The 18,923-nt window shown below is 28.5% G+C and overlaps 1 protein-coding gene across 1 annotated transcript; it reads left to right on the top strand.

Moving 5' to 3' along the window:
• Nucleotides 1–1,588: 1,588 nt before the first annotated feature.
• TRIADDRAFT_53793 (uncharacterized protein) lies at nucleotides 1,589–18,675 on the top strand (the record flags this gene model as incomplete). The annotated part of the gene is made up of 30 exons (XM_002109566.1): nucleotides 1,589–1,652; nucleotides 2,775–2,904; nucleotides 3,183–3,254; nucleotides 3,417–3,488; nucleotides 4,899–4,970; nucleotides 5,193–5,264; nucleotides 6,086–6,157; nucleotides 7,251–7,313; nucleotides 7,539–7,610; nucleotides 8,121–8,192; nucleotides 9,152–9,223; nucleotides 9,373–9,444; nucleotides 10,264–10,350; nucleotides 10,435–10,506; nucleotides 10,780–10,851; nucleotides 10,992–11,063; nucleotides 11,238–11,309; nucleotides 11,411–11,482; nucleotides 12,476–12,541; nucleotides 13,409–13,474; nucleotides 14,063–14,134; nucleotides 15,496–15,567; nucleotides 15,664–15,735; nucleotides 16,274–16,357; nucleotides 16,758–16,832; nucleotides 16,955–17,098; nucleotides 17,201–17,275; nucleotides 17,350–17,352; nucleotides 18,332–18,403; nucleotides 18,597–18,675. 30 exons carry the CDS (start codon nucleotides 1,589–1,591, stop codon nucleotides 18,673–18,675), a joined length of 2,232 nt encoding a protein of 743 aa, XP_002109602.1.
• Nucleotides 18,676–18,923: the final 248 nt, after the last annotated feature.

Below are 18,923 nucleotides of genomic sequence, written 5' to 3' on the forward strand. Positions count from 1 at the left end.
TACTTTCTTAAACTCTATAATTTAGGCAACGTAGTGCCGTAACATTTATGCTCTTACCTAATTCTAATTTATCATCACCTCTTGTCTAAATCAAGTATTCAGACCTATTGCATCAAATATATCGTTCCATTTATTATAATAAAAACAAATTAAGCATACTTCCTAATAAATTCAATGTCTTAATTAAACAATACTAACTATATTTTTGTCTATACTTTATGATGTAAGATAGGCTAGAAATTAAGTTGTTAATGGAGTTTCAAATGTTAATGTAGAATAGCGTATTTTGTACGTTAGCGATAGATAATGACTAGATATCAATTGTCAAATCTGAATAGCATATAAGATGAATTAATAAGATTCTATTTGATATAAATCCATGTTCAATATGTCTTCTAGAGATTATACATTTTTTGATGTATTTCAATATTACTTGTGTACGGGCTAACCTTTTTAAAAGTACTAGTAGACTAATCATTCAAATTACTGGGAATTAAAGTCCGAGCCTGAGGCATACCCTATATTTGAGAGTTCATCATGCAGTTTGATTGAAAGTATTGCTATGCCTGACGTAAAGTATGCCATTGTATATAATATAAATAAAAATTTGAATAAAAAAGATCTATTTTGTAGAGTAGAATTATAGGGGAAAACCCAGCTAAATAATAATGAACTGACTTTGAGGTTAGCTTAAGCAAGCTGTGGTAAAATTTCATTTTGTTTTTGATAAAAGATACATGCATATTCTTGTATTTAATTGACTAATATAGTCTGTAATAAAAAAGAAAATAATCTGTAGGGCAACTGTGGTCGAGACAATACATAAAAATATACAGTGTCTAACTAGCGCACACAAATCAAGAAAGATACTGTTTACCAAAAGTAATCTTACGAGATAAGGATACAGCTCTACTGCAAAGCTAAATACAATTTACGGCAGTATTGATTCTTTTGACAGAAAATGATGACGTTCAAAAATATTGTTTTCTTTCAATTTTTCTAAGCTCAATCAGAGAACGTCCAATGCTGGGTCTGCCACACTAGAATTGAATGCTCTACTAGCCATCTTGATATCCTTTCGACGGCATACTTCGAAGATTAATTGGAAAAAGTGATAGAGACAATTGTCGTGTCAAATAACCTAAATTTCCTTCTTATTAATTATTAAACAGTATATATTGATCAGATTTGCTTCAAATAACTTTTGACATCCGCTCATGTTTTGAAGGAACATCTTTGAAAATTTTCAATTTATATCAAGAGCTAGTTTTCATAGTAGGTTGGCTTAATTAAAGATTGATTCGGTTTAATATTTCTATTATAAGCATACCTAGCAACGAGAGTTCAGAAATTACGATTAGCCATCAATTGACTTAAAGTGGGCAACTTGAGAGTGCATCAAATTACAATCTTTCGCAAGGACATAAAAATTTCTTTTAACTGATCATATATTCGGATTTTAAAACTCCTTGATAGAAGATCATTCTGTTATAGTGGTTACAAAAAGTTCATTTTCGTGAAGTAACTTATTATCTCAACGTTTCTACTTGGTCAACGTTTCCTTAACGGAGCTACCAATAAAATCAACATGGAGATAAAACACATCATTCTACTTTGTTGGTATATTTTACTTTGCTCTCTTTGCAACTACGGTAAAGGAAAAATTTTATGGCCGTGCTATTGCTTTTAAAGTCTCTGATTTATTAAATTCACCCTAGAATAGATTCATTTATATAGCGTTGACTTGAAATGGAATATTTTAATTCAATTTTAAACTGCATAAATACTTCATACTATCCAGTAATTTACTAAGTATTGCTACGGTATAGCTAATATCAAATTTTGACAACGGTAAATATCGTAAGCAAAATAGCTGACAGTGAAATGGGTAAATTGTTATTTATTTCTGTCTATGATATTCGATATTACAAATTATTTTCGTGCTACGTATAACATTAAATATAATCTTATGTCACAAACCAGCTTCGTGACAAGGATAACGCAAAATAAATCTCTAAATTACTATAGTCTCCGGGATTCAGTATCCCTTAACTACCTCACAAGAATTTAGACGCCTTTGATTCTACGTTAAACTCAACTAGACAATTGAGAACTACTTTATTCAAATATCTGACGGGCTTATATACCCATCTACAGCAGCTAACATTCACGAGTTATCTTATAAAAATACTTAGGTGAGAACATCTACTAACTAGTTTTTCACAGTCGGACTACAATATGTCCATTCACAGAATCATTTCAGTGCACATTACAGCACAGCATTAAATTTACTATAACACATTTATAATTAGAGTAATTCCTATTGTAAGTAACTAGTTGTAATATAATATCACTATATTATATTAACCAAATTTAGATGGCTATTTCTTCACGGTAGTTCGTACCGTGACATCTTAATATTACAGTCGATTTTAATAATGATTACGGGAACTTTGATTAATTAAATGATAAAATATACTTGATGGAGTGGATTAAAGGAGATCTCTTTAGGTGATAGGCCAATTTCTTTATCCTTAGTTTATTATGTGTAATTATCTATCATAGTTTGATTCGTATGAATCATTTCAGTAGAGACTCATTTTTGTAGCTGAAACAGAATATATTTTTTAAACCTGTCAATTTGAGTTCTATAGAACGACAACAATGCCTCTTAAATATTTGATTTTTCGCCATCATAATTTAAAGTTCAAAGGCCGTTAATAGTAATTCAAATTAACCTCTAATAAATACTTTTCAAATACTTTATTTTTTAGGTACGCAGAGTAAAACATTTGATTGTGCTGTACATTGTACTTGCCAAAAGGAAATCATGCAATGCCTTGGCTCTGAAATGCATGAAATACCAACTATCTTAGAACGAAATCAATCTAAATTTACAACTTTGTGAGGAATAAGGAATAGAAGCAGAGTTATACTAATCAATACTTTGAAAAAATTATTATACTATTTTGCAATTCATGACTTACAAATATCACTTTTATTTTATCTATAATATAACATAATTAGAAAGATTAAAAGGACAGGAATAGAGAAATTAATAAATGGAAGTTTTTTATCCTATCACGGACTGAGAAAGCTGTAATTTTTGCCTTTTATCGATAAGTGACAGTATTTCATGATCGGTGACAGCTCTAATGCTTTTGATGTATCTTCTGAAATAGAAACTTAAGATTTAATAAGATTCAATCTATTGAAAATAATTCTTTCATTGGTTTAGAAGGATTATCTGAACTGTAAGTTATTTATTCAGTTTATGTATTAAATTTACTTCATTTTTAGCTAATTAATCTATTTAATCCTTTCGTTATGATAATACGATTATTAAATTGCTAGAATTATTGTCTTATTAAGTTGATAAAATTTGAGTAGAAAAATTATATTTTTATTTACACTAGCGATTTAACTGGGAATAGAATTAGCGTCTTATCGCAAGAAATGTTGACTGGACTAAAGAATGTATGGAATTTGTAAGTTAAACTTGTTACTACATGTTTAATTTGTTATTGAATATCTCTCGGATTTACTTTATCATATATAATAAATAGTAAGGATTAGTAGTTACAGCTCAATATTGTGTTTATTTAAAAAGCTAATATTTAATTGAGATATGTTCGTATCGTTGACAACGGACAACAATGGACCATTTTATATGAAATAGATCAATATTTCATAGATCTGTGATGAAAAATTTTCGCGAATCTATATTAATAACTGACAATGATGTGATCTAAATTTATAGAATTTTAATGGATAATTTAATCACTCAAATCTTTGTCGATACATTTAGCCGACTGAAAAGTTTACGTGTGCTGTTAAGTATTTGGCCAAACTTCAATTTCTATAGCTCTTCAATTTTCCATACGTACGCGTATTTACATTATATTATTTTTATATTCTTATTTTTTGAATATAACGTATAGAAACTTAAGTTATAACCGGATTGCAGAAATTCAACCCAAAACATTTTATTACAATAATAAAATGTTCTATTTGTACGTATAAAAAATATCATGATAAACTTAGAATAGGATTTATAGCTCGAAGATACTCAGTAATCATATCCAGAGCTAAGTACAATTTTTTATTAAATTGCCAAATTCTTTCACACATCATCTACTTCGGGTATTGTATAATAAGGATCTCATATTAGTTTTCATAAAAATAGTTATGTTGACTACAATTAAAACGTAGCTGTCAAAGCAATTACATTGTTGCCGCAAAGCTAAGACTTTACTGCAACCGCCAAATAGTTACACTGATTTTGATTATGTTAAGTATTTAGGTATATACGTTCTAATTACAGTTCTTAATATTCGGTAGGCGAGTACTACAAATTAATTTTGTAATAAAGTACGTTAAATCTTTCAATGTCGTTTTTGAATAGCATAGCTATTAATAGTTTTAGAAACAATTCCATGGTTACAACGTAAATATCTTATGACTAAATATAGTATGCGTAGACTACATAATGTTCATTTGAGAGACTGCTATCAGCAGTAAGTACTATATTTAATAAAAAAACTTATACAAACTAGAAATTACCTGAACGGGGCTAAACTAACAAAATTATTCGAACGCGGTAATGACTATTGATCACCATAGTAGCATAATACTGTAATAGGAATGTTATTATATTAGATAACGTTAGAAAGCTCAGAATATTTGATCATGAGCTTATTTCGTAACCAGAACTCCGTCGATATTTTGTAGGAGTACAATTATTGATATTCTTTTCCTTAAACTTTTTCAGAACATATCTTCAAAAAATTATCCAATAGCTAATTTTATCTATTGAAATCAATTAAGAGATATCCGTAATACCTAAATTTTTACCTTTTACTGATCAGTATTCATACCGATATTAATTGATTTAATAGGAACTTAAAACGTAATTTTATGCGAAGTTTTACATCTGAAGCATTCAGTAAAAACAATACTCTTCAAAACTTGTAAGTTGGTGAAAAATAGTTTAATTTTGAAGATATTCTTGTATTGCTGTTTTTTTGATTTGTGATAGTGGATAATCATACTGGAAATAACTTTATTTATTTATGCAGTTATATGACATTTCTATCTTCAATTAAGTCATCACTTCTGTTTACAATAACAATTAAACAGTTTTCATTTCATTACTATCTTAATTTACAGTCTATTGTATATTTGTAAATTAGAAAATTGCACGATAATTTCATGGTGCAACTTCGTCAAGGATCAATGGATACAGTTCCGAACTTGAATTATTTGTAAGTTGAATAGATAAAAAATTGAATGTATTTTAGCCACAATTTTAGCTGCGGTCTTGATGACGGTGATATTTAAATTGATTTACTAAATTTTAAAGTTATAATCTGAGCAAATATGGTACCGATAATTGTTTTTTATGTTTGTATATCTTTCCTGTCTATCTAAAGAATCTATAAATGTGATATGATTACTACTATAGAAGTCTTAGCCGATCAACGAGATAGTCAATATTTTTGTATCTATATATACATGCTCTCAAATCATAATTAAATTTTGATTGATCCTTCTCTAGAAGAATCGCTTATCTTAATCTAAGGCTATAGCAGATTAGTCTTAATTTCCAATCTGTTGAAGATCATTATATCTAACATCAATTGGATCAGTAATTACGAAAAGATCCTTATATTTTTATTTTCATTCGCTTCATCACCTTTCTATTGATTTAATGCAGCTTCATCAATAAAGCTATGTATATATAATATACGTGCATCTGAAAGTTTTTAATGTAGAAATGACAAATCTTATCTTACTTCCGGAACTTTTTAAAATTAATAATAAATGTCTTACATCATTCTCAATGATGCAACATTAAATGATGTTTATTCATCTTTTAAATCTTAGATTTAAAATATAAATTACTCAATAGCGATAACTTTATACAATCATAGTTTGGTTACTGGGTAGCTAAGGTCATAATGAATGCTAGTATTTCATATAGCCATATTGTTGCTCTTGTATGCTTTATTTCTTGGTTTAATTATGTTAATTTCTATAACAGAGTTTCCGGAATTCATTATAATCTGTATAATTACATATTTAGGTATATTGGAGGGAAGTTCTTCACAGGATTTGACGCAAACAGTTTACATCAGTTTAATAATTTAAAATTATTGTAAGTTCCCTTAGCGATATTAATATTTGAACCACATTAAAATATTTTAAGCCAAGAAATAATGCAGTTGTCAACGATTTTATTGATTAGCTAAACTATGACCTATAATGTGCTGAAATAATGCTTGCTATTGCTTCAGATTATTTGTTAGATGTACCAGTATTTTTTAAAGGCTAGAATTTTTGCGTAGGTTTATTGTAGATTTTTACTTTACTTTAGTTAAGGTTAAACTAATATGGTTGGATTTTATTTTGTTAAACGTGACTGTATTCGATCAGATTTGACTAGAGAAAAAGGTATTATTGATATTTGTAGAAGATAAAAATAGCTGTAGTCAATATAATTTTTTTGTCGTTGCAGATACATTCGATTTGGAAATTTTTCCGCTCTTCAGATCAATTCTCAAACATTTGCCAATTTATCTACTTTGACTGACTTGTTCGTAATTTTTTAAATCTATGTTATTCAAGAATGACATAAATATTATTGTTTATTAAAACCGAGTTTTGATTTCTAATATTTGATAATATATCGTAAATCTTGGACTATGATCTAATTTGCAGATTACGAATCAGATTTATGCAATCTCGATATACTTTACTATAATTAGAAACATCGGAGCAATTAATACAGGGAAGATTACAATTGCTTCTAAGGCATTTTCGATGAATCGAAATTTGAAGAGACTGTGAGTAGCAGCCAGTAAATTTTATGCGTATCTTTCATGTGGTGTACTTTTATGCTGTCATAAAGTAACGGTAAAGTTATGGTGTAGGATTAGACATCAAATTGTAAGTATGTTTCTAGTACGTTAGAATATTGCAATGGTATCTGCGGTATAGAAAATCGCGCATTGGACCGGTTAACGAAACTCTTTTCGGTGTAAGTTTTTTATTTACAAAGTCTAGTCGAGTTTATGTATATCAGCGCTATGATTTGATAAATCAAAATAATTATAATTTAAAGTTTGTTTAAGCGCTAGATAGTTAGATCTTGTTGACATAAATTAAATTCTAATTATAACTATATTAATTCTTACTCTTATTGTGCATTTCTTTTATAATTATTACGTATAATTTCAAAGTAATATCAGGTACACACGTATAGAAAATTTGCCTCTTGGATTATTCAGTGAGAAACCAAACCTAAGAATAGTGTAAGTTGGCTTTCTTTATGCAGTACAAATGTGCAATGGATCGAATCATAAAATAAGCATGAGCTATTTTAAAGTAATTGCAATTATAATAAAAGTAAGAAAAAAGCTATGCGGTTCTTTGATGATTTCATAGCTTGATAGTAGAATTTGGTATGCTCTTTAAGAAGTTGTTACCCTCCTGATTGATTGTTAATCATGCATTTTCCTATAATTTCTATACTGTAGATACCTACAAATGAATAAGATTAGAGTAATACCAGATGGAATTTTTAATCATTCAACAAGAATTAGTAAAATGTAAGTTGCTTTTTCAAATAGTACTTGTAATGTTGTTAACGAACTAATTATTAGCGTAACTAGCTAAGTATACCTATGGTGGAAATAAAATTTATTGAAATAGTTGAAAATGGATTACGATCCTAAAGCATGGCCGAAGCATTAACATTTCGCTCTCGAATATCCTTCAAGAGTGAAAATTTAAGTCTATGACATGTTGTCAATTCTAAACTTGCTGTAAATTTGTAATGGATATGTATCATATCTGAGAGAGTAACCTTTATCATATAGAATCTTTATATCGTCACTACTAAGGCATACAATGTAATGGCTCATAGCGCCAATGTTCATCTCCATTTATGTGAATAAGTTTTATAACTTTATTCGTCCTTTAAAATTGAATGCTTCTGTGATTACAATAACTCTCTACACGTACAGTGTCGTGTTATCATGTCTTTACATGATAAGCGATAATACCTAACATTTGCGGTACTTATCAGAGAATTTACATGTTTTCTTTGATTGGAATAGATATCTAAATGATAATCAGTTAACTAAGCTAACAAGCTCCATTTTTGCTCATTTATCAAAGCTAACTATAATGTAAGTTATAAAACGAAATATCTTTATGTAAAGTAAAAGATTGAAATAAATTTCAATCGTAGGGGACGTTACAAATATTTAACGTTCAAATTAAAATTCGAAACAATTTTATGTTTATATAGTGATTTATATAATAATCGAATTGCATATATCCAAGACGGAGCTTTTCGGGGCTTAGCGAAGTTAAAATATTTGTGAGTTGTCATAAAATGTCACAATTTCATCTTGCTAACTAATAATTACTCGTCCAGCTTCTAACGAAATCGAATAATATTATTAATAGCTATTCGTTAGTACATATTATTCATTATATTACCTTATCATGATTTAAAGATAAGTATTTAAATCAAGTCGGACCTTTATTTCTCTGGTCACAATTTAGGTTATTGGACAGAAACAATATCAAAAGTATTGATATGAAAATCTTTACTGGTCTAACCGGCCTTAGACAGTTGTATGATTTGTTCTAAATAGTAATAACTGTTTAGCAATATGTTATCAATGCTTATATTTATTGAAAGTCAACCAGAATTGTTTTAGCAGCAAAAGCTATGCTACATATGAATGCTATATTTTTAAATTTTTCGTTACTTTATTTACCTATTGCTAGATGTATTATTAATACATGCTTAGACAGAAGAATTCCACGTAGCATAGACAGATAGTTTAATTCTTAGGAATCAGCATAACAGACACATATCAAAGATTAATAATATAATTTTAATTTTATAGCTTAAAAATAATTTAATAATGATTTCATTATCGAATGTCATTCTGGGGAAATTATATTGTTAGACCGTCGCATTTCGAATGTAGAACACTGTTTTCATTTCTTATACGTTTATATTTGATCTCTATAAATTTTACATTCACCGTAATTAACAGATTTTAAAGTAAATATGTGTGTTTCAAAGTAGAATATTGCCCTAATTAATTGGCTCTTTTATTTTGAAATTCAGGAAGTTATCCTCTAATCGAATCCTTAAATTGGTTAATAGAACTTTTTCCACGTTCATTTCACTAGTAAAACTGTAAGTTTATTGTACGGATAAATCTAAATAATATCATAGAATAATATCTAACAAAAATATTGCTTTAAAATTGTAAAGATATATGTGATATTAGATTAAAAACTCGAACTATTGTCAATCAGCTATTGAGCATCATTTTATATTAACAGTGAATTATCCAGCAATCTCATTGAAGTTATTGAACGTAATGCATTTACTGGCTTGATTAATATTGAAACTATGTAAGATTTTATATGATTTAGCTTTTAAAAAGATGTTCGTTCATTTCAGTTTAAACAAAAAATTTTCAATCACAGAAATAATTAAATTTCTTGATTAAATACAAATGTATTGAGAACATTACCTCACAATATGATTCATGATAGAGATCTGTCAAGTAATAATGTTAACAAGATTGAAAGTCAAACTTTTTCCAATTTATCCAAATTAAAGACATTGTAAGTATATCTATATTACAATCACAGTTATCATTTTCTCGATTCAATATTTCCTTTGCTATTGCGAAGTGAATATTAAATTGTATCGTTAGACAGAAAAATTACTGATCGAGCTACATATATGTATCTTAGTCTATCATAAGATAAATTCGCCTTTGCAATTATATTTTCGGCCTTAACTTAACTCTTTATGAAATTTTTTGCAAGCAGAAAGATAGGCAAGATATTGACGCTTAGCTGTTTTACGAGTACTTATTTCATACAATCTTAATAAAATTTGGCGGCATTCTTTACTGTGCTATATTCCTTTCAGAGTTAATAAGCTAGATACTTAGAGCATGAGTATATGACAGCAGTACCAAGGATTTACCAATCAGTTTTTAGGATCGTTCGCCTCGAGGAAGGCGCACTGTTAGCATCTTGATCAGCAGGTCTAAATTATTAAAATAAATTTACAAGTATTTCTAGAACCAAATCGTTTAATCTATAAAAAGCATGATAAGAGTTTGTTTACGAAAGGTTATTTTGTGGCTTTCATATTTTTGAATTAAACGATGCATCCGTTCGGTACTGATTAAAACCGTGTTGAATCTCTAATCTTAGCGTAATACTTGAAAGATTCTTAGATAATAATGCCATCGACAATATTGCAGTTGGAGCATTTAAGGGATTAATTAGATTAAGAGAATTGTAAGCTCTTAAGATTTTGAAGTATTTTCGTCTTATATTTCGAGATATGTCTTTTTGTAAATTAATATGTACATTGAAATTTAGATGGCTGCAGGGAAATAATTTGGCATTTATTAATAGTGGTATGCTGTCATATTTAAGCAATTTACAAATCTTGTAAGTATTATTAGAATAATCATTTTCTTAAGTCAAAATTAAATGAAATTAGATATAAATGAGATTAGATATAAATGAGATTGGATAGATATTTTCATTCGTATTAGTGTCTATTTCCGTTTGTTACTCAAATTCTTAAAAGATATGTATTAGTTATACGAACATTTATTAACGGTACTTAATATTTACGAGAATATAGACTGCAATAATGATGAGCTGTTTAAGATTAAATTAGTTATTTATAAGTAATTTATTCCTAATTTGCTAATTTAGGCAATTATCTGACAATCAAATAAGCTATCTGGATAATGACAGCTTAAGTTCCCTAATTAATCTTGATATGTTGTAAGTATTAAATTGTTACATTTTATTTGTGGGATACTTAATATCGAGCGATTGCATTTAAAACTAATACGAGATATAAAGTTTATTGTCTTAACTATCGAATAGAATTCAAGTTTAATAGGTATATATTTATTGCTTAGAAATTTGGCGAATAACAGACTTACTAATCTCTCCTCCGCTGCAATGAATGGTTTAATTGCTCTAAGTACCTTGTAAGTATTATAAAAATATTTACTGGCAATGTAATAATTGTTGAGTAACTTTGCTATTGCTTACAGTTAGCAGCATAATTTATTCTGTAACATCATTCCTTTGATACTGCTAATTTGATAAGGTACCAATCTTCTCTCACTTTAATTTCCATTAAAATGTGATATAATAACTAGGTATTTGGACGAAAATAGGCTAAAACAATCTAACTTTATTCAAAATTTACATTTACCAAAATTACGTCAATTGTAAGCGCGTACTTAGCTGTACGAAAATCAAAATATCTAAATTGAAATTATCGTACAAGTACTGGAGTTAAAGGTTTACAATATTCTATTACTTTTGAAAGGTATTTAAGAAATAATGAGATTAGAATCTCGGGACAAATTGTGATAGACAAATTATATCAGTTAGAGATGATGTAAGTGTTAATAAATAAATGATGCTAAAGTATATTTGTTTTATTCTTTCTTATTACATCAAAGTATAATGTCAACTGACAGGTATTACAGATATGTCTTAAAGTTTATTACAAAAGTCAACAACTAATTTTAATCTCATTTCCTCATATTTAGTGCATTAGATGGGAACTTAATATCCAGTTATGATAGTATATTATCATCTCAAAATAGTATCATTAAAAACATGTAGGTTAAGATAGAATTACATCTGCTACTTTTAATTTAAATCTAAGCCTTAATGATACTTATAATTCTGTTCTACTATAGCCCTAAACAAGAAATAACAGGCTTTAATTATGCTGGAATATAGAACTTTGTTATTTAATGTCTTCTGCTTTTACAATATTAGATCGTTATCCAGGAGTAAGATTAGCAATCACTACCGTCAGCCGATGAATATTTCCTTGAAATGTCATGAGCTGTATGAATTCCATACTTAAATATTGAAAAAATTTAATATATTTAACTTAAGTTTTCTGTTTTACTTCTAATATACTGTATATGTAATTGATGTATCGCTTTAAAGAAGTGTATTTGAAGTTTGTTTGGATGATATATTACCTAATCGTAGTGATGCACCCATACTTGATTAAGTTGATCACTATATTTGATATAACTGAATTAAAATTATTAGATGTTATCGTGTTGCTAATATTAGAAATAATCCTAGTTCTAAAATTAGTCATTGCTGATTTTCGATTATTTTCGAATATCTGAATATGGTTTGTGACCTATAAGAATAGATGTGCTGTAATTGTGAAGATATCCAACACCTTGCGATGTTGGACTATTAACTTAAGAGTAATCATACCTCTTAAGTAAATAGATTTCTACCGTAGAAATGTTGCTTATTTATTTGAAGAGAATAAAGAAATTGACTATCAATCATATTAAATCTCTTTTGAGATTGGTAAACCTTATATATACGTACTGTATGTATTTTTATATTGCAGGGATTTATCATATAATTATCTTCATCATTTACCGCAATTTCATGGGCAAGATCAGATAGAAAGGCTGTAAGGCTACATTTATTGATATAAGTAAATTCTTTTTATTATTTCTAGCCAGCTAAATTGCTGGTTCCTTGAATAGTATTTATTAATATAGCGCAGACTTTGCTTAATTATTATCATGTAATTCGTGGTCTGTAACCAGATCAACAGAAATTACGTGGTTACTTTAGTATTAGTAGATGAGCGTAGCACGGTGGAACAAGGTAGCGTAACAATCAGATTATTTTGATACAAGGATTCCATGTATTTACTTGCATAAAATTATCTTCTATAAAAGGAATTATTCTATGAATATATGAATTTAATCTGTTACTATAAAAGTAGATTTTATATTATTTTAACACACTGCTTATTTTATGTCATCTAGAAATTTATCCTATGATAGGATATCTTTGCTTTCAGCGGACCGTTTATCAAGTTTAAGTTCATTAAAATTGTTGTAAGCTTATAAATTCTCATAGAAGCTAGGATTAACGCCATTTGTTGCACCTAAATTTAAGATAGTTTCATTTGTCAGTGATCTAAGAGGAAACAAAATAACAAATATTCCAGTTGGATTTTTTCAAAGGTTAACAAGTCAGAAATATATCACAGATATGTAAGTTGGAAAAAATACTTAAATTTAGCTGTTTGTCGAATGCCAGTGATAGGAAGAGCTAATACATCTATCTCATATAGCAATTTATCAACGAATCGCCTTGTTTTTTTTCATGAAGATACATTAAGTTCATTAAGTGAATTAAATTACTTGTAAGTTTAATGGAAATATTGTTAGATTCGCAGCTACGAGTATTTTAAAGAAAATAGTACGTAGGTGTTGATGATGTACTAAATATAATTTATACTTTTACTCTTTTTGATGCTTTTCAGACAAATTGGTAGTAATCTTCTTGATTCTATCCGATTTTTGAAGAATGCTTCAAGTTTGATAAGTCTGTAAGTCAACTTTGTATCTTAATGTCACGGTACGAACTACCATGAAGAAATAGCCATCTAAATTTGGTTAATATAATATAGTGATATTATATTACAACTAGTTACTTACAATAGGAATTACTCTAATTATAAATGTGTTACAGTAAATTTAATGCTGTGTTGCAATGTGCACTGAAATGATTCTGTGAATGGACATATTGTAGTCCGACTGTGAAAAATTAGTTAGTAGATGTTCTCACCTAAGTATTTTTATAAGAGGACTCATGAATGTTAGCTGCTGTAGATGGGTATATAAGCCCGTCAGATATTTGAATAAAGTAGTTCTCAATTGTCTAGTTGAGTTTAACGTAGAATCAAAGGCGTCTTAATTCTTGTGCGATAGTAAAGGGATACTGAATCCCGGAGACTATAGTAATTTAGAGATTTATTTTACGTTATCCTTGTCACTAAGCTGGTTTGTGACACCCATCTCTCTATCTTTGAATTTTTTTAATGTGCATGATATTATAGTGCATTGCTCTAAATTTTACTCGTAGTCAAGATACAGGGCCGTCTTTCCTAACACGCTTTTTACTTTGTCTTATACAGGACGTTAATCAATAATAATATTGATCGCCTTGACAAAATTATTCTGGACGATTTGAAAAAATTGCAAAAACTGTGAGTTAATTAATGATTCTTTCACTTAACAACTTTAATAAATAGCCATATATTTTATATTGATAAAGAATGGTGATTTATAGAATTTACTATAGTTTGCACAGCATTTGTTTAGTTTTCATAAATCTCCAGCATTATGATTTCTTTGCGATACATTTTAGATAAATAAATAAAAATAAACTAATCCATCGATAATTTCACCTTAAAGATCTGTGCAACAAAACTTTATAACAAAATTAGAATCTGGCTTATTCAAATCGCTGAGAAACCTTACTAATCTGTAAGTTTGAAAGATCTTCTATACTTGCTACGTTATTTTTGGTCATCAAATCTAGTTTATTTTTGTCTTAATAAAATACTGCTGGAATTACTTTCGCACCCATTTTTTTGGACCATGCTATTCCTTAAATCTTAAATTATTTATTTCTATGGATCTTACTGCCAGTAATTGAGCTATAACTACTCATCAGAGATTGTTATCAGCAAGTATTAACGTGAATATTTTGTGTTCTGTGCATTTAGCATTTTAAATCTATTTAATTTACCCAATATGCTAATTTCAGCAAGATATTTTTCGGGTATGAATAGCTTAATATGTTGTAGCTTAGCCCATTTCTTGGTCTGCGATATTGATTTTAAGGAAGTACTAATCCTGTATAAATAATGTAGTGTCTTGAAAAGTCATGCATATAATTTATGATTCGTGAGCACTATTTAAGTTCAAGCTAGTATCATTCCATTCATTTTTATTCAATTTATTGTGCCATCCTGAGACTTTTATATATTTCTCTTTTGTGGCACCAACTATCACAGATATAAAAAATTTGGACATTTTTCATTATTCTAGATACGAAATCTATAGTTATGATTGTAATCGTAAGATAATTTTGATATCAATGGATCTTTTAGTTGGATTGTTCCCTTAATAGAATAATGTAGGCCATACTAAAATCATTTTGATATAGATTTTGCGTTATTTATTGTAATTCTTGCATAATAGAGATCTCTCATCAAATAAGATCAACATCATCGAAGAGAATGCTTTTGACGGACTAGATCAACTTCAACGCCTGTAATTGTCTTGCTTATACATGATCTAGATATATACCATAAAATGTTTAAAATTTCGCTTTCCAAAGTATCTAACAATTTACTGTAATAGACAATAGTATTTAGACTCTACTTTTCTGTCTAGTCTAATCAGTCTTCTTATTTCTATTTTAAAGATACCTGGACCATAATCAAATATCGGACTTGACATTTCTACGTTCTATTAGTTTAAGAAATTTACAGTTAATGTTAGCAATGATCTAGGTCAATCGTCCGTTATAGCTGGAGTAAATTGATTTTTTCACTCGCAGATCGCTAAGGGAAAATCAGATAAATGAATTACATGGCCGAGATTTTAAGACTGTTCTTAGTTTAACGGCAATGTAAGTTTATCGACCAGTCGATGGTAACCTTGTTTCGCGTTTTTCAATCCTAGATTTACTTTATTATAAAATTTTTTACTTTATTTATCTTTATAGCTATTTGGATTATAACAATATTTCAAGCTTAATGGATACAATTTTTAATCAGCTTTACAAACTTCAAACTTTGTAAGTGACGGTATTAGTTAGAGTATAGGTCTCTCATTTTATTTGTGTCTTATTCCACTCTTATATTTAATTTATTTTTGTCTAAACTATTTTTTCCTTATTTCTAAATTAGCTCCATAACCCACAATAGAGTAAAATCATTAATCTGCAATCGTTATTATCATCAAATACGTCGAATTTCTCTAAAGGCTATGTAAAAATGACATAAATATATTTTTGTGATAATATGTTAAAGGACTATGTAGATTGGCAATAAATTTCTCCATTTTATTAACATTTTGCGGGCATACCATTTTTTCTGGTTAAGGTACCTGACATATAATGATATTACATTCATATCAGACCAATGCTATTCACTTTTTGAAAATCTGTTGGGTTCGCTGTAAGTTTCATGGGCTTACATGTATAAAATGATGTTGCATATTTAATTTTCAGAAGAATGAATTATCTAAAAATATTTCACATTTGTGCTACGATTAATATCTTAGTGGTTCATATCTATAATTTGTTATTTTAAAGCATATTTTCTAAATTCCAGGGATATTGGATTTAACAATCTGGCTCAAAATATTCCTGAATTCGCCTATCGCATATTCCGCCGCGATTTACAACTGACTCGGCTGTAAGATTAAACCTATTTTCCTGTTAATTTAAAAATGGTTTATGTCATGAACTTGTTTATGAAATTATTACGGTATAACTTTTCTGTAGCAACTTGTACATGGTTATGATATGATAACTTATGCAATATTATAGTTATAACGGTTTATCCATGACGTTACATAATTTCTATACTGTAATGTAAGATCGTATGATAAGCAAAGGTTAGAGAGGACAGGCCTGACAGCAGGCTCATAGCGTGCTTAATTTTCTCCTTTCAAATCTCGATTTTGTAATATGGATATTGGAGATATATCGTTGATTCAATCTTAAAATTAAATATTTTATTGATTTAATTCCCTCTTAAAATTAGATGGTATCAAAATTGATAATAATTACATTATGAAAATCTTATTTCGTAGTGGGATCAGTGGAAATGGATTTACTCACTTATGGCAGGCTTATCGTAATGGTTTTTTCAAAAAAGAGATCGGATTGTAGGCGACTCTATTTGATTGATAGATTTTTAAAATTTCTAGTTATACAAAGTCTTATTGATATCTCAATTTTTCATTCTATAATTTCTTATTTATAACTATTGATATCAATTTTGTTTTAGAGACATTAGTTATAACAATTTACCAGCAGATGAAGTAAAAAACCTGATTGGCAACATCTTTCCTCTTTACATTTGTCGTTACTTCAGAAGGATTGGAAGAGAAAGTATATTATTATACATGTCTCGTTGCTGGTCTACGTATTTGTAAGTTATCTTTATTAGACTTTCTACAAAGAGTCACAGAATTTCTAGAATATATAATAAAATTACGGTAGCAAATACTTACGAATACACTCTCACTTACAGAGGTTTAAGTGGTTTAAAATTACGGCAACTTCCAGGCGACGGTTTACGATCTCTAGAAGGCTATATTTATGCCTTGTAAGTAGAAATCAACAAGTGATTGAAATAATTATATGATAGAGTAAATAATACTTGATTTAAAAAAATTTTAGCCGGTAAGATTAGGAATTACTATATATGTACTATTATATAGTGACAAATACTTGACGACGCCTCTATATACTTTCAAATTGGTAAAAGTTACAATAAATATAGCAACATTTTACCATATTTTACATATATTCAGATTACTATTAGAAATAACATTTTACAGAGGACTATTGGCAATCCAATTTAGAAATGCCTGCAGTATTTGCGTAGATAATGTTTCTACCATTCAGAGTATAGTAAACTAACAATATCCTGATATATGAATTATATTTCTATTTTTGCCTCTAACTTTAATAGTAACGCGGCACTCTACTGCATGTGCTTATCTGTGCTCTAGCGTAGAATCTTGCAATACAGTTTATAGCTTTGAGCTACTAAATCTATCTTAATATAAATATAGAAAGTTACGCTATCGTATATCGTACTAAATATGGCTAATAGTTTACAATCCCAATACTAAGTTACGTTTCAAACATATATTAGAGCTATTATAAAAATCAATACAGATAAAAATATCGATGCAATTACTCATCTAAGGTGCACTTACATAACGCTACTTTGATTTGATTATTCGACCTATGAAGCAATGCAACAGAAGTCTACCGTAGTAAAATTGCAGTTCACAGTAAACATCTATTTAAGTTCTAGATATCTGGCTAGAGCAACAATTTGGAATCTTTACAATCTTAAATTCTATTATAGCATAAAAAAAGCAAGCATTAATTTGTAGCAAATGCGAATTGTATAATTTAGGTATTTGAATGATAATCAACTTACGGAATTTGATGTCGAAGATATTTTTTATGGAAGTGATAATAATATGCGAGAACTATGAGTCGAAAAAAAGATTGTAATAGTTAAAATAGCGACTGTAAGCTCTACCTTTAGCTTACATGGAGCAATTAACGAGTTGGTGGCATCATTTTCTAGCTATTATTTTACGTTTAGAGTTCTATATGAATTACTGTTTTAATTGCATTATAGCCAACTCTCCGGTAATAAGTTGAAAACTATCACAAATAGGCAGAATGTTCGCTTCTTAAAATTACAGCTATTGTAAGTTTATAAAAAGGATGATAAAGACTAAATTAGGGGTAAAAACATTTTACTGCTTTAATTATTTGGCTAATAGTATTTTTGAATATTTTCCTTTATTAATAATATTTCAAGTCTGCAGCTAATATATTTTTGCATTGCAAGGCTCACGCTGAAGGGTGTAATATTGATAGCGTTTCTCATTTCACTTCAGAAATATATCTGATAACGCCATCTTAAATTTTTGCAATAATAATTGGCAGAAGTTTGCTCCGATGTTGGAAATGATGTAAAACTTGATATCGATACAATTTAATTTCACTTTAATTTTGAAAGCTTTATTTTTGAATAATAAACCTAGTTCATTTTCTGAATACACACAGATATGATGCATTTTTGCTTTGATGCATAACTAATTATTCTGTATTTTTTATATCCATAAGCATAGAATACGAAAAGTTTGTATTTTTCTATCTAATATATTAAATATTATATGTTGTGAATAGCTATGTTGATCGATCAAACATCAAGGTATTAGATT

The sequence above is a fragment of the Trichoplax adhaerens genome, genomic scaffold (assembly GCF_000150275.1).
Source record: "Trichoplax adhaerens TRIADscaffold_2 genomic scaffold, whole genome shotgun sequence".
Taxonomy (NCBI): Eukaryota; Metazoa; Placozoa; class Uniplacotomia; order Trichoplacea; family Trichoplacidae; genus Trichoplax; species Trichoplax adhaerens.